Here is a 15,602-nt window from a genome sequence, read left to right as displayed (position 1 = left end):
TCTGTTAAATAATTATCTTTTTTATACAAACTTGGAACATCTCCTGCGTCATATTGTACAAAAGTATTCGTATTACTATTGTATGCCTCTTTATTATTTAATGTTCGTATAATGCGGTCGTCAATGTTCGGTAACATTGGTCTCGCGATCATCGTTCATCGTATTTAACTTACATAATATAAACAAAAATTACTGCTCAAAGAAGGTTATGAATTCATTACAAGTTGTACTAAATACTGTTATACCATAAAGTAATATAATTCTGTACAAAAAAGTAATTATTACAAATTTTGTATCTGATGAATATTCGTTTGAATTTTTGCTTACATTCCGCTTTAATTTATATGCTTAATGATAGTTCATTTACACAGATGTAATTATGGAATGTAATAAGAAGAAGGGAGGTGGGCAGCAGCATATTATATAAAATGCGTATGTTTTTATACATATATATATATATAAATATATATATATAAAGGAAATATATATAAAGGAAACAGATAATGTTATATATATACAACTGAGATCAGTTGTATATTTTAACAAAGTGCCTGCAAGAATTGAATAAGCGTACGAGTTGGACGACCTGCCATTCCAGCTGGTATGTACGGTAATTCATCAGGCCCAGCACTCATTACTCCTGCATTATCCAAATGCATCCATGGTGTATCACTTTTAACGAATTCTCGCAGGAAAGCTGCTGCTGTGCATGAGCCACCACCTTTCGTTTTCGCAAGGTTGTTTATGTCTGCTGATTTAACTTTCTCTGTAAATGAACATCAAAGAATTCTGTTAAATATCCGTCCTAAAATGTCGAGAAATGTAAAAGATATGTCCATTAAAATCATATTACTTGTCATCTCATCCGTGAAATATTTCCAGAGTGGCATTCTCCAAACTCGATCACCAGTCAAAGTACCAGCACCTCTCAATTTTTCAAAGAGTGTACCGTCATTCGTAAAGACTCCGGTCGCTGCTCCTCCCAAACTGATCTTCATTGCTCCCGTTAGTGTTGCAATATCCAAGATAAGCCTACAATGTTAATTGTCGTCATTTATTTGGAATTATTTAGAAGGGAATAAATCATACAATTTTTCAGGTCTTCTCAACAATTACCTTGGATTAAATTCTTGAGCATAACAAAGTGCATCGGCAAGAATCAGCCTGCCTTCTGCATCCGTATTATCTACAATGATACTTTTCCCATTCATTGCGATCACGAGGTCACCTGGTTTAGTCGCAGTTCCAGAGGGTAAGTTTTCGGTAAGCGGAATCAAACCGACAACGTTCACTTTTAATTTCAGTTCAGCTGCAGCTCGGATAGCAGCCGATACACACGCTGCACCGCTCATGTCCGCGCGCATCTCATCCATGTCCAATGCAGGCTAAAATTATCAAATTTACGGTGGTCTGGTTACAGAAGTGCGGTAGATAACAATTTACCTTGAGACTGATACCGCCTGCGTCGAAGGTGACACCCTTCCCGACGAAAACAATTGGCTGAGAATTATCGCCAGCACCTTTGTACTGAATTTCAACGAACTTTGGTGCTTCGCAACTACCGTGAGAAACGCTAAGGAAAGAACCCATTTTCTTCTGCTCCGCCCATTCTTTGTCGTGTACTGTAACAGTGACTCCTAATTTCGTAAGAACTGAGGACACTTCCTGAGAAAATATTGTAGGTGTCATTAAATTGGCTGGAGTGTCTGCCAGTTGACGCGCCCAATTTTGTGCTTGGGCTTTGATATTTCCAACCCGCCATTGTTCTCTTAAAATGAAAAATAAAAAATAAAAAAAGTCCTTTTTGGTAATAACAGTTATATACACCATAGATGAAACACATGATACTCACTCTCCTTCTTGGCCATACAGTGAAACTGATGGGAATACTGCTTGCTTTTCTTTGTTCTTCAAACCTTGATAAAACCATGTCGATAGAACAGCTCCTTCTGCTGCAGCTTCTGCATCGCCTAATGCATCTAATTTTATGTCCTTAATTTCAACTGCATCCAATGCACGACAACCCTCTATAAATTAAGTGTTTAATGTTGATTGATGTGATCTAATGAGTTTTCTATTAATATAATGTAACATATATTAACTAACTTGCAATGTTACCAAAGTATTAGAACAGTATATATAAAAGAAAAGTTATATGTAAGAACAAGTAGCTACCTGCAGCCGCTATACGTATGCTTTCTTTTCCTTCGTGTACCTCTTCAAGCTGGTTAACGCCAAGGTTCTTTTTTCCAAGACCAACTACTGCAACTCCCACATATTCCTTTTCATCCAAACCCCAAAATACTCGAGCAGAGCCTTTGGGAATTTTCGGGCCTGCTCTGTAGTGGTACAAGTATTGATGCATTATTTAAAATTTCTGTTTTCACTTAAAATACGCATTACTGAGGTAAGGGTGAGATTCTTTACAATTAAAAGATCTGTTAAAAAAATGTATTGAGACACAGATTCACAAATTTATTCGTTACAATAATTCTAGGCATCATTCATAGCATTACGCTGTAGCATTTGCAATTTTAAAATACAATCTAAAAATATACTATCCTTTACATACACCCTAGAATTTCTTTAAAATTAATCTAATTACTTCTATAACAATTATTCTAATTATTAGTTATTATTAATTACAATTACAATTACAATTACAATTATTATTTCACAATTCGAGCTACATAGTAATTCACAATATTCTTCCTATACTTTTTTACTTACATATAATAGAGACAATTGATTTGCACTAGAAGTACATTCAAGATAGGCGCCACAGTTATTCTCAGAATACTTAGTAGTTAATAAAAATTTCTAATAAAGAATGATTTGTGAATTATAAAATAGTTCAATGTAATACTATATTTATATTATACCAAAAATTCGATTCTTTCTTTTATGTATACACAGATTTAAGTATGTAAATTTGTCACGGGGTTTTATCGTATTTATAACACTGTCTGCTTAAATATTATTGTGTAAATACTAAAGAAATGATTAAAAATTGACACATTGATATTTTTTTAGATGATTAGTCCTGAAAATCGTTTGCTTAAAATATACTCATCAGAGCTAAGTAAAATAACACTTAAATAAAACATAACAAATGTAAATTCTTTCTCTTTTCTTTGATCTCTAACAATATCAATCACTACTTTCAATGATACATTAATTCTGAAACAAACAAAAATATTTATGATCTACTATTTTCAATCAAAAAATCTATTTTCCTTTAGCTCTGATTCTAGTATACAATGAGTTTAACGCTGACAATAGGAACTTAATACAATCCAAGCACATTCACTATCCTTAGCTGAGGCGATATTCTTGGCACAAATTGAATTGAATACACATTAAGTTGTTTATATTAACGTGTATATTTCTATCTTCTTGATTTTAATTCATTAGGCTACTTTGGCAATATATTTACTATAAAGATCAGATTGTACAATTAAAGTTGCATTTGCAAGTCTGAATTCTGAACAAATATACAACATTATGTTACAAAGCATTATTTGTATCGATATAGCTCACAAAAATATGTTTTATAATATAATAATAAAACTTGATACTGTATTTTTATAATTTACAAGATAGATATAACAAAATCGAATTTCTCTATATAATATAAAATACTAAACGATTTATTTGATTTTTTCGAATGAACGCTATTAACATACAAGAGCCAAGAATTTATGCTAAGAATACATACGTAACAGCATGTGTAACTAATGCAAAAGTTTTATAATACAAATGTTTTATTATACGTAAATTGTGCTAAAAGTTAATGTGAGAACATCAATTCTTTAATATGTTACACATAAGTAAATTAACATGAAATTATAAAATACCATGTTACACATTATGAACTATCAGAGACAGATGCATATCGTCGATGCAAGCATACAAACTATTTATTATTAAACTCAGTCTATCATTAAAGTACATCTAAATTGAAAAATAGCTAACTGAAAGTAGAATAAAAAACAATAACTATAATTTCAATACAAGTATAATTACAAGATAATATTTGTGCTGTTTAGCGCTCGGAGTATTTCCTCAAATAAGTCAGTCTCTAATAATTTAGATTTTCAGGTATTAGATACTTCTTTTTTACAATTCGGCTCATAACATATTATCATAACATTTAGAATAAATATTTACTTCTCGTTGTTACTTTATGTCTGAGCAGTGAATGAAATAAATTTCAAAATATATATATATGTATATCATTAATTTGTGATTATTCTCAAACAAGTTCCAATATTTTAATGATTCCTTGAGAATTTGCAGCTACCACAACATTAGACATTTGTCTCCAACAAACTGCAGATACAAATTCATTTAGATCCTCTTCTCTTCTTTCTTGCATTTCTAATATATTTCTCACAGCATCAAATTTGTAAGAGAATAATTGCTTAGTAAGTCCTTTGTAATATACATATAACGCGTTATTCTCAGATCCACATGCCACATAATGACCGTCCGTGGTAAGACCTACGAAATTCTTCTCGTTAACGTGTCCAACAAATGATCGCAAACAATGCGGATTATTGATATTCCACATTTTCAGTTGTGAATCGGTACTTGCTGATACTATCTCTTCTTTGTTAATAAATTTTACATATGAAACAGCTTTGCGATGCCCTTTAAATATGCACAACGCTTCGTTCATGTTACGCAAATCATAGTAATGAACACAATGGTCAGCAGATCCAAATGCCAAATGACATGAACTACATGGATTAAACTTTACACAGCACACATTAGCTTTTGCTTCTAAGGATGCAACGGAATGGTCATTATTCAAGGACCATAATTTAACTCTGGTATCATCAGAACCTGATGCTATGAGTCTAGTATCTACATCATTGAAGTCAACAGACCAGCATCTTTTTTCATGTTCTTGAAATGCTTTTGTTCTCTGACCTGTTGTAGCATCCCAGACTGTTACAGTCCCTTCATAATCGGATGATGCTAACATTCCCTTGTGAAACGAATTCCATGAAACACAGGATATCTTAGAACTAGAAACCATTTCTACACAAGGATAATGAATGTCTACGGTGTCTCTAATTACAGCACTATAGTCGAATACTTTTATACGTTTTGTAACTCCCGCTATCGCGAAGAATTCATTGTCTTTATCAAATTCGATACTCGAAACGATAGTGGAGTTATTAAAAATATCTGATGAGTAGTTCAAAGTTGCCAATGGACGTAACGAGTTATATTTTGAAAATTTTACAAGATTTTCTCTAAAAATATCCAACCCTGAACTTGTGCCAGGCCATCCATCATTCTGTCCTTGAGATTTATGCCCAAGATGCAATTCTTTAGCACGAGAATCAAAGTAACATTGCACAAAATCATCAAAATGGGCGTGCATTCTCTTTCTGCGCAGAGCTAAAGCGGAACCAGCTGTGAATTCACTTTGTTTCTGACTTCCTGTTGGATTTACAAATGTATCATTCTCAGATGATCCTGCTTTGTCAATCGGCTTAACCATATCTGAGTCTATTATATTTATAAGTTCAATCATCTCTCTTCTAATAGCTGAGACTTGTGCAGTATCATTTTCACTGGATTTCTTCAAGTCTTCTATTTTAGGACATTTACTCTGAACACCTCTCAAAATATTTTCAACTTCTTCTGTATCTCTTTTAATTAATGCTATTTGTTTTTGTAATTGATTCTTCTGTTTCTCTTTCTGTTGCAATAAATGCTTCAAGAACTCGTGAAGCAATTTGTTCTGTGCTGCACATGTTTCTGCTTCGAGCAAATGTTTCTTCTGTGTTAATACTTCTAACATTACATTTATATCAGGTAACGTTAGATTAGCACTTTCTGCAGCTACAATATCTTTCAATCCATCGTATGGTGGTAAACATATGTCTGTACCCATACCTCTATGTTTACCATCAGTTGCATATGAAGATCCTAGCTCAGTAAGACCTTTAATTCTAGTCTTATATTTTGATATTAATTCGTGTAATAAAAAGTTTGGGAAAATATCTTGCTGTGTTAATGTGTAACTACATTTGGGACAGCGCGCATTGGTTTCCAAAGATTTCACTATGCAACGGTAACAAAAAGTATGACCACAACGTGTGATATGAGCTTCGTCGATTACCTCAAAACAAATAGGACACAGATAATCATTATTTTTATCTTCAAGTGTACCGCTAATCCTATGGAGAACGTTTGTGGGGTAATGTTGTTTGCTTAATCTACTACATTCACCTACTGCCCCACTGCTTCCAGCATTGTTATCATTTCCCAAGGTACTATCATTGATAGTCGACATTTTCTTTATCTAAATATCTCTTTATATAATATGTATATATATATATATATATGTAAATTTTAAAGAATTTTTTCAAATTTCATGTTATTCAAAACTTCTCTCAATCATTAAATAATAATTCATTTCAAACTGAAAATCAGTTTAAAAAAAATTATTATCTCCTAAATAATACACTTTTAAATATTTCTTTATATAACAAAATATGCGATCTGGCAACTCCTTCAGTGCAGCGAGTTTTTGCTTCATATCATGCGTACAATACCATCTCTCAGTCTAGTCACTCCTGAAATAATGAAAATAATGCCAGTGAGCTCATATGGGACATAATTTTCACTCAAATTCAAGAGTTTTGTTAACAGAAATAATAATTTATGAAGAAGTTTTTAAAAAACAACAAAGGAAAAGCAATTCTGAATATTACATGTTAAGCTCAGGTAGCATTATGACAATTGTTTCAGGCTGGAACTATTAATAAAACATTTATACATCGTTTAATATTAATTCACATAATCTCAAATGAAAGTACAAAAAACAATATATGTATAAAACTGTACTTTGTACCAAAGTTTAAGTTTATCACATGGTTCTGTGCTGTGTTTGTTATATGTACATATATAATTATTTTATCTTTGAGTGAACGAGGTATCTTGCTTGATATGAGAAAAATATAGATTAACGTTTAATGTACGATATTCGTACCTAAAGGTCGACATAAATCTATATTCTGGTGTCACGTATAGAACATGAAAAAAGGAAAATGATTTATTTAATGAACTTAATATAGGTTTCTACACGAATTAGTGTTTCGGAAAATATGATTAACGAAAGGCTCTTACTAGAAGATATCCATAGATTTTGTTAATTTTCGTATATACTGTAGTATCGCACCTCCAATGTAATTTAACCTTTCAAATATTGATCGATATTCCGTCCTTAATGAGTAATTTGCAATGAAAAATCATCAATTTTTACGTTTAGGTTATGTGCAATGGTTGTTAAAAATCGAGCATGACAGTGGCGTAGCACGGCGCAGCGGTATGGTGAGAATCTATCACCCTGATGGCTTGGGTTCGATACCGCGTGACTTCATTTTTTTCTCTTTTTCTACAAATTTCTTTTCCTCTATTGTGCGTGCTAAAATAAATGTCTAAACACGGTATTAAAATATCGACATAACAAGACGTTGATTTATTTTACCAAAGTTTTTATTTCTTTTATTCTTTTAATTATTTATTTACACACAAAAATGATTATGCACTAATCTAACTACAACAGAAGTACTGCTTGTCCCACGAGCAACACGAAAAGATTGCATTCACATTTCTTCTCTTTTATTTGCAGGGAAAATATGTGTTTCTAACAATAAATATTAAAACATTAATAACATAATGGTACTTCATTCTTTGCCTTTCATTTATGACCCTAACATTTTATGCGACAACGCTATATTTAAGATATGTTTCAACACGTTCAATAGAGAAAAAAGAAAAGAAAATTGGGAAACTCAAAGGGATCGAACTCGAGTAGCCGTGGTGGTAGACCCGTTTCATACCGATATGCTATGTCATTGACGCGATTGATTTTCGTAAGCAAAGCACATAAACGAAACGTAAAAAAGGGTTTGTTAAAATTCAGTAACATTGAACATTGGAACCCTTGGATAACGTAGAGTATCTGTATCATTAGAATATAATACAGCTATATGGAAATTAACAAGATTAGTATTTATCTCGTAGCAAGATTCCATTACCAGGTATAAGATATAATATAGGTTACAAAAATAGATTACTAGGACTTACAGCAAGATATTCTTTTGTAGTTTTCCATTAACTAGTTCATCGTATTTTGCCGCCGTGGGAGTCAATAAAATCTTGTTTTCATCTTCTGATTCGTATACACCGAGTACCAAACCTTTCTGTTGGAAATCGAAATACCACGAATAAAGATCGAGCATAGAAAATCTTTTGTTAAGTATGTTACAGTGCATTCGAAACACTAGCCTAGCCAGAGGCACGTTTCGCTAGAAATACTGAGTGAAAAAAGAAAAATGATCAAATGACAAACGATTCTTAATGTTCCTCGCGAAAATTTGTTCAAATTTCACACATCACGGTTAAAGATTTCTCCTTTCCCTTTCGACAATTTGCACGACAGTCCAAGACGAAAATCCTCCGCCTTAATAGTTTATCGTGCAAAGTGAAAATATAAACGATTCTTCAATAGAAAGTTCTCGAGAAATTATTGCCTAAAGCGCGAACGAATAGTATATTTTTAATTACCTTCATGGTCGTAGCGCAGGATAAGAAACGTAACTGCGAAATTCCGTATTGTAGACCCTTACCCCGGATAAGAGACAATGCCATAATTTGTTCGAGGCGCATTAGGTGTGATATATATATATATGCCTGTGTGTGTGTGTATATATGTACACACGCGGCTCTCTGTGCGGTGTGTGTAAATGCACACGTGTGTGTGTATACAGACGGAAGAATGTACGCATGCGTTTCCCTGAAAAGATACGATATCTAGACAACTTGGTGACCGATGTTGTAGATCCGCGACTCTAGTGTTCCGCTTCATTTATTTTTATATTGCCATCTGGTGAGAATTTTCGAGAATTACCAACCAACCGTTTCGATGTATTTATCGACAAAATTTGCATAATTTCAAAACTACAATCGGTATTGCCGAAAAGCATCATTTCATCGTATTTAACATAGTGTTTTATTTTATTTCACAGAAGCCATGATGGCTTCTATGAAACAGAAGCGAGTAATTAAAATACAATTTATTTAGTATGTACAATCATAATATTAAATGAATATTCGAAATTTATAATATATGTATAAACACGTTACTCAATTAAGAAGTATTTATTCATTTGTTAAGAAACTCTGCCATTGGGTCATTTTCACGTTGTCGCTTCATTTGGAACGCTTCGATTTCCTCCGCCGATGGTTCCTGTACTTCGTACATGCTATTGTACGGACGCTTTCGTTCATCTACCTCCAACAGCCTCTCCGCTCTTTTTTGACTGTCCTTTTCTTTTTGCAATGCCTGTTGCAACTTGTCTTCCACTTCTTTTTTAGCTTTCTTCTCCTTCTGTTTTCGTTCCTTCTGTTTTCGCTTTTTGTCCTTCCTTTTAGCGGATTTGGATTTCTTCATTATCTTTGGCCTTTTTTCTTCTTCGTCGGACGAACTATCGTTACTAGATGATTTCTCGTCATGCGAGGCTTCCTTTTGATCGTCTGAATTCTCTTCTTCTGTTGCTCTTTTATTTTCCGTAACTGTTGCGTCAGATGCCTTTTTACCTGCTTCTCCTGTACAGTACGAATTCTTGATAAATGAATGGCAACATTTGTACCCCCATTTACCGCCGTGCCAGTAAGATCCCCATACGGATGTGTGATTATTTGGATAGACATCTTCCTCGTATTTTGAACGAATCACTTGTCTATCCTGTCCTTTGATGATCTGTAAATTAATTCAGATTAATAGAATCCCTAGAATAAAGTAAATGTAAAGTTATCTAAATTTGTTACATACTTTTCCATATCTAGAATATTCTACGTATTGTTCTGTTTGTGCTAATAAAAGGGAAGGTGGTAGTGTATCAAGATGCTCTTCACCACCGTATGTACTAATTATACTATCGCGAGCTTTATCCTTTAATTCGTCACACTTTTTGTCATACTCCTGCTTGAGTAATTCCAGCTTGGTAGGTTCAGCTAGTAAATGAACATCAACGCCTCTTTCATGTGCTTCCCACGCAAACAATTGAGCATTTGCATGACATTGCGTATCACCAGAGAAACGTACGAAATTTTCACCCTTATAATCCACTCTGTAATTAAATATTTTAATCAGTTGTATTTAAATCATTTTTTTATTGTGAAAAATGTTAAAGAAGTTATCAAATTTATGAAGGTGCTTACTCTCTTTCTGTGCCAGCATAAGGATTATCACGCATAGATCTTGTTTTAGGATCATAGTATGCAGAGTTTAGATCCAAATTTCTTAAATATTTTGCTGTGTCCTCCCTAATTCTCAGATTTCTAACAGTAATACGCTGTTTGGAGTCTACTTTTGTTCCCGGCATATCAACTTCATCTACATATTTATCCTCATCTTTGTCTGAATCTTGTTCATCATTTTCCTCTGCATTTAATTTCTCTGCACGCATTTGCCTCTTGGCTTCTTCTATCTTTTGATATTCTTCTACAATAGCCCTGTGCTCTGAGGGATCATAACCAGCCCACCTATAATAAATAAAGAAATACAGATAATGTATAAATATAAAAACTAAAACTCAAGCTTTAAACATTTAGATTACCTATCTCTTTTACCATCATAATCCATAGATAATTCGGGTTGACTGAACTCATCTGCTGCAATATTTGCATTTGTGAATTTTGCTCCAATTTTGCGTGGACGTTCCATGCATTCTTTCCTTTTGTGGGTCATAGCACCACAGTTTTCACAGGCTCCTTTACGATACTTTGTTATTGTTTTAGATGTGTCTACACCACGATTATACCACTCGTCTATTCCACTAAACTGTTTTTGTTTCTCAGGCTGTGGTCTTTGATGTTTCAAAGTAGGACCCTTAAAATGTTTTTGTCAATTATTTTGTTGTATTAATTGCAGAGAACATGTAAGCAGTATCTTATAAGCCACAAATTAAAGGTAAGCAATATATATGAACAAGTAAATACCTGTGCTCCAAAGTACCATGGTGTAGCACTAATATACTGAGGAATATGTGGATTAATATCTTTTCCTTCTTCATCTACAGCTGCTGGGGCTGTACCAGCTTTTCTAGCTTCTTCTAATTCCTTTGCTTTTCGCCAATCCTCTCTACTCTTTTTCCTCGGTTCATCTTCAAAACTACTTGTATTCTTTATGATTTTCGAAACAGGTACATTAGCTAACGTGTTAGCCATGTTTATCGAACAACAAGTAACTTGTCAAATCGTTTATTGACGTTTCACATCACCAAAGTCCATGTAAATAGTTGTTAAAACTAATATAACCTCAAAGGAGACAAACTACGGTTAAGGGCAGTTTACAAGAATGGAACAACGATGATGATTGACGATCCAACGACAGTGTTTTGTAAACTTACATTAAATATCGTTATTTAATATTTTACGCTTAATAAAAAATATTAGATTTTATACAAGAGACAAATAAATTTTATAGAAAATACTTTGTCGATGAAAATCGTATAAATCAACGCGTTACGATAGAAATGTCGTGGTAGAAGAGGAATCACTGATCGGCGTCACTAGCTTGAGAGGATACCGCTCGATTACAATATTATATTTAACAATCAAATAGTTTCATTTCGTTTCTTATTATCATCCATTTATAGAAGAAACAACAAGAAATGCAGATAAAAATTTGTCATCATTATTTAGTAATACTAACACAGACTTTTAAAAATAGAAAATTAATTTTCTCGCTACATGAAAATTGCTTTAAGCGGACCCATTTAAAGTGGGGATTTATCGACTGTATTGGGGCCTTACATTATGTATCAAATTTGATACTTTCACTTCGATCTTTCGTTCCGTGTACATAATCAATTTAACCTGGAAAATGCGTATTAATCGATGCAGTTGAAAACGATAATATGTTTTAATTCGAAAAGGAGAAACAGCTGCGATCTTTAGCTGCTTCGAAAACTGGAATGTAAGATCAAAATGGTGGCAGTGGCAGATAGATCGATATTGGCCTGCAATGTCACGTATTGTTGATAATTCTTCTGTTTGTCGCACATTAGTAAGTGAATATTCATTATATTTATTTTATAATATAAAGAACAATATTATTTTCTTAACTCATTAGAAACGTTGATTAATTAACGTCCGATATGCCCGCGAAATTTAAGCCTTATTATTAGATCCGCATTTTTTTTTAAATTACTTTCATCCCCTATGCGTTTCGCCTCGATAATGTTAACTCGGAAATAGAAACATGAATATATTGAATCGGATAAATCAAATGGAACCAAAAATAATGTTTCTGACGAACGTTTTTATTTTTTGTAATATAGAACAGAGCATGGAATGGATGGATCATGTCCATTACTTCTTCCATCCTTTGGGGAAAAGGGCAGCTCTGAGAGGGAGACTGTATATTCATCACAGAAAGTGGGTCTGTATAGACCACCCTCTGATGCAATTGACTTAGGATATCATACATTAGACAACAATGCCTGCCGATCGACATCTTCATCGACTGCTATATCTGTTCCCATCAGACAACAAACTTTGTTGCAACAGAAATGTAGTTATGCGGCTGATTTGTGTCAGCTGGATGATACTTTATTACTGAGAATATTCAGCTGGCTAGGTACCAGAGATCTATGTTCCATTGCCCAAACCTGCAGACGCCTTTGGGAAATAGCGTGGGATCCATCCCTTTGGAAGGAAGTGGAAGTACGTTATCCTCAGAATGCAACTATCGCATTAAACGCATTGACCAGACGAGGATGTCACACATGCATCCGCCGTCTTGTACTTGAAGGTGCTGTTGGCCTGGCTGGTATTTTCACTCAGTTGCCATTCTTAAGTTTAACTTCTTTAGTACTACGACATTCCAGACGCGTCACAGACGCAAATGTGAGTGCCGTTTTAGACAATTGTATACACTTGAAGGAATTGGATTTGACAGGATGCATCGGCGTGACCAGAGCGTGTAGCCGAATAACAACATTGAAGCTGCAATCACTGGATCTCAGTGATTGTCATGGCATAGAGGATTCTGGCTTGGTGCTCACTCTTTCACGCATGCCGCATCTTGGTTGCTTGTATTTACGGCGGTGTGCGCGTATAACTGACGCCAGTCTCGTAGCAATTGCCTCCTATTGCGCCAGTTTAAGACAATTGTCTGTCTCCGACTGTGTGAAGATTACAGATTTCGGCGTACGTGAATTGGCAGCTCGTCTTGGTCCGTCTTTGCGTTATTTCTCAGTAGGCAAATGCGATCGTGTATCAGACGCTGGTCTCTTAGTTGTAGCCAGACACTGTTACAAGCTGAGATATTTAAATGCTCGTGGCTGTGAAGCACTCAGCGACAGTGCTACGTTAGCTTTGGCGCGTGGATGTCCACGATTGAGGGCTCTGGATATAGGAAAATGCGACATTGGTGATGCAACTCTGGAAGCTCTTTCCACTGGATGTCCAAATTTAAAAAAATTATCTTTATGCGGTTGCGAGCGAGTTTCGGATGCTGGATTGGAAGCATTAGCTTATTACGTACGAGGGCTGAGGCAATTAAATATTGGCGAATGCCCCAGGGTCACATGGGTTGGATACCGTGCGGTAAAGCGTTACTGTCGTAGATGCATCATAGAGCATACTAATCCTGGTTTCTCAAGCTGAGCCTTTTAAACCGTCCTCTATTTACCGCATTTACTGTCTATTTATTAACAACTCTTGTTTCATTTCTCTTTTAGACATTAATTTGTAAAAAGTAATTATCCAACAATTGTGAAAATATATATACATATGTATCATATACCACAAGTCATGCGAGAGTATATCATATATATCTATATATATTTGCATATATACATATATACATAAACATATATATACATATATATGTGTTTCATAATTTCTAAACATTATTCTTTGCTATTTATTAATTTTATAATTTAATACGTGAAAGCAATCTTTCAAGTTTTATGTAATTTGTATATTTATTTTATAAATAAAAATGTTCAGATTATATTCGATTAGAATGTATAGTTCAACACTTCTTCATTTATAACATACTTGAAGTATTTAGAACGTTAATGAGCTTCTTACTGTGTTTGAAATGTAGAGAATTCAAATTTAAATATAAGCTTCTCGCGCGTAACGTCAATGACGTCATAACCATTGAAATGCTCTTCTTTAAAATTGTGTGAAAATGCGCTGTAATTTAAAGTCCTACACTCAAATTCTCATATTTTGCGTAGAAATGTATAAGATCATGTGGTTTCACAGCATTGGTCGAATATGTTATAACGCTGTGAACTTGAGTGACGTGTTTCATTTCAATAAACTTATTTACTTGTGATGAACAGTCGTGTCAGCAACTGATAATTAATAATTAAGAGAAGCTAAACGTATTCATGCGAATTAAATTTTCATTGCAATGAAATGCCTATTCTATTTTACTTCTGAGTAATCTAACCTACGAATTTTGAAAGCATTGTGGAATGAGTAGTATTCTCAGTGTTTCATAAGAAAAAGCCTACCTGAAACTATAATCAAAGGAAAGTATAGTATTGGAATTTTTAATGAAATTGTAAAACAACTATGAGATCACAGAGAAGACAAGGTTTTCAATACGGCATTTACTTGCTGTTTATGCAAGCTTTGAATTTTGGTATCGACAAAATTCCACCAGCCACTTTGGGCACGATTATTGGGCAAGTAAGTGTTTCAAATTTATCAATGTAATAATCATAAATTATAATATATTTTTATTTTATTAGGTCTTGCTATATGTTGGTATAATAAAAGTTCCTTGGAGCGCAGAAGATGTATGCATATCTGCAATAAAAGTATTCAAATATAGGAACTGGAAATCTTTCATAATATCAAGCTTTGAACATGGTTCTGATATGCACTTATATTACAATATGGTATCTTTGATTTTAAAAGGTTCCTACTTAGAACCCAAGTATGGAACACCCAATTTTTTTATTTTATTGAATATTCTTACACTTGGATGCAGTGCCATGTACGCATCTTTAGGCTATGCCTTAATGCAATTAACTGGAGATTATGGATATTACACTGAATGTGCTATCGGATTCTCTGCTGTTTTATTTGCACTGAAAGTAATTGCAATTTGTGAAGAACGAAACACAGTTCATAATGTCGGCGGATTTACAGTTCCTAGTAAAATTGCTGTCTGGGTAGAATTGATCTTAATTCATCTTTTGGTACCACAGTCTTCATTGATTGGACATCTTGGGGGTATCTTGGTTGGTTGCTTATACTGTTACACTTTTATTGGTGTAACCATTGATAATATAATATATAATTTGTCTGGTATACCTATTATACACGAGGAAGAATTTTACAGAAGACGTACTTCATTGTTTACATGACATTTGAAATAGGAATATTTTAAATTTAATAATTTATTAATTTGGTAATTATTTTAAAGAAGTTGGAAAATGTAAATAAATACGACTGGGTACTTAAATGTGTTATTAAGTTACTCTAGAGGTGAAGAATTATCTTAAGGGATAATTGTACATGTATGTATATAAGAAAGAATGTAA

The 15,602-nt window shown here is 33.7% G+C and overlaps 4 protein-coding genes across 6 annotated transcripts; 2 read left to right on the top strand and 2 right to left on the bottom strand.

The window, feature by feature from the left end:
* Positions 1-72: 72 nt before the first annotated feature.
* Positions 73-8,770, bottom strand: LOC116431398 (E3 ubiquitin-protein ligase COP1). Of its 3 annotated transcripts, XM_031986750.2 has the most exons (8): positions 8,593-8,758; positions 8,113-8,228; positions 2,176-2,339; positions 1,853-2,027; positions 1,444-1,768; positions 1,117-1,385; positions 854-1,032; positions 73-766 (listed from the first exon to the last, which is right to left on the bottom strand). In XM_031986750.2, exons 1-8 carry the CDS (start codon positions 8,692-8,694, stop codon positions 540-542), a joined length of 1,557 nt encoding a protein of 518 aa, XP_031842610.1. In that variant the 5' UTR covers positions 8,695-8,758; the 3' UTR covers positions 73-539. The 3 variants fall into 3 exon arrangements, with proteins under 3 accessions (XP_031842610.1, XP_031842608.1, XP_031842609.1); XM_031986748.2 differs by lacking the exons at positions 73-766; positions 854-1,032; positions 1,117-1,385; ... (1 more) ...; positions 1,853-2,027; positions 2,176-2,339 and adding an exon at positions 2,451-6,596 and having other exon boundaries at positions 8,593-8,770; XM_031986749.2 differs by lacking the exons at positions 73-766; positions 854-1,032; positions 1,117-1,385; ... (3 more) ...; positions 8,113-8,228; positions 8,593-8,758 and adding exons at positions 2,451-6,596; positions 7,150-8,100.
* A 316-nt stretch (positions 8,771-9,086) lies between these two features.
* On the bottom strand, positions 9,087-11,584 carry Slu7 (Pre-mRNA-splicing factor Slu7). The gene is made up of 5 exons (XM_031986754.2): positions 11,029-11,584; positions 10,647-10,918; positions 10,249-10,572; positions 9,860-10,157; positions 9,087-9,787 (listed from the first exon to the last, which is right to left on the bottom strand). The coding sequence occupies exons 1-5, from the start codon at positions 11,254-11,256 to the stop codon at positions 9,191-9,193; spliced, it is 1,719 nt and encodes a 572-aa protein (XP_031842614.1). The 5' UTR covers positions 11,257-11,584; the 3' UTR covers positions 9,087-9,190.
* A 4-nt stretch (positions 11,585-11,588) lies between these two features.
* On the top strand, positions 11,589-14,015 carry Fbxl7 (F-box and leucine-rich repeat protein 7). Its single transcript, XM_031986767.2, has 2 exons — positions 11,589-12,097; positions 12,372-14,015. Exon 2 carries the CDS (start codon positions 12,385-12,387, stop codon positions 13,699-13,701), a length of 1,317 nt encoding a protein of 438 aa, XP_031842627.1. The 5' UTR covers positions 11,589-12,097; positions 12,372-12,384; the 3' UTR covers positions 13,702-14,015.
* Positions 14,016-14,592: 577 nt separating this feature from the next.
* Positions 14,593-15,523, top strand: LOC116431411 (rhomboid-related protein 4). The gene is made up of 2 exons (XM_031986779.2): positions 14,593-14,742; positions 14,805-15,523. The coding sequence occupies exons 1-2, from the start codon at positions 14,626-14,628 to the stop codon at positions 15,423-15,425; spliced, it is 738 nt and encodes a 245-aa protein (XP_031842639.1). The 5' UTR covers positions 14,593-14,625; the 3' UTR covers positions 15,426-15,523.
* Positions 15,524-15,602: the final 79 nt, after the last annotated feature.

This window comes from Nomia melanderi, chromosome 13, assembly GCF_051020985.1.
Source record: "Nomia melanderi isolate GNS246 chromosome 13, iyNomMela1, whole genome shotgun sequence".
Classification (NCBI taxonomy): domain Eukaryota; kingdom Metazoa; phylum Arthropoda; class Insecta; order Hymenoptera; family Halictidae; genus Nomia; species Nomia melanderi.
This window is presented reverse-complemented; position numbering and strand designations above follow the sequence as displayed.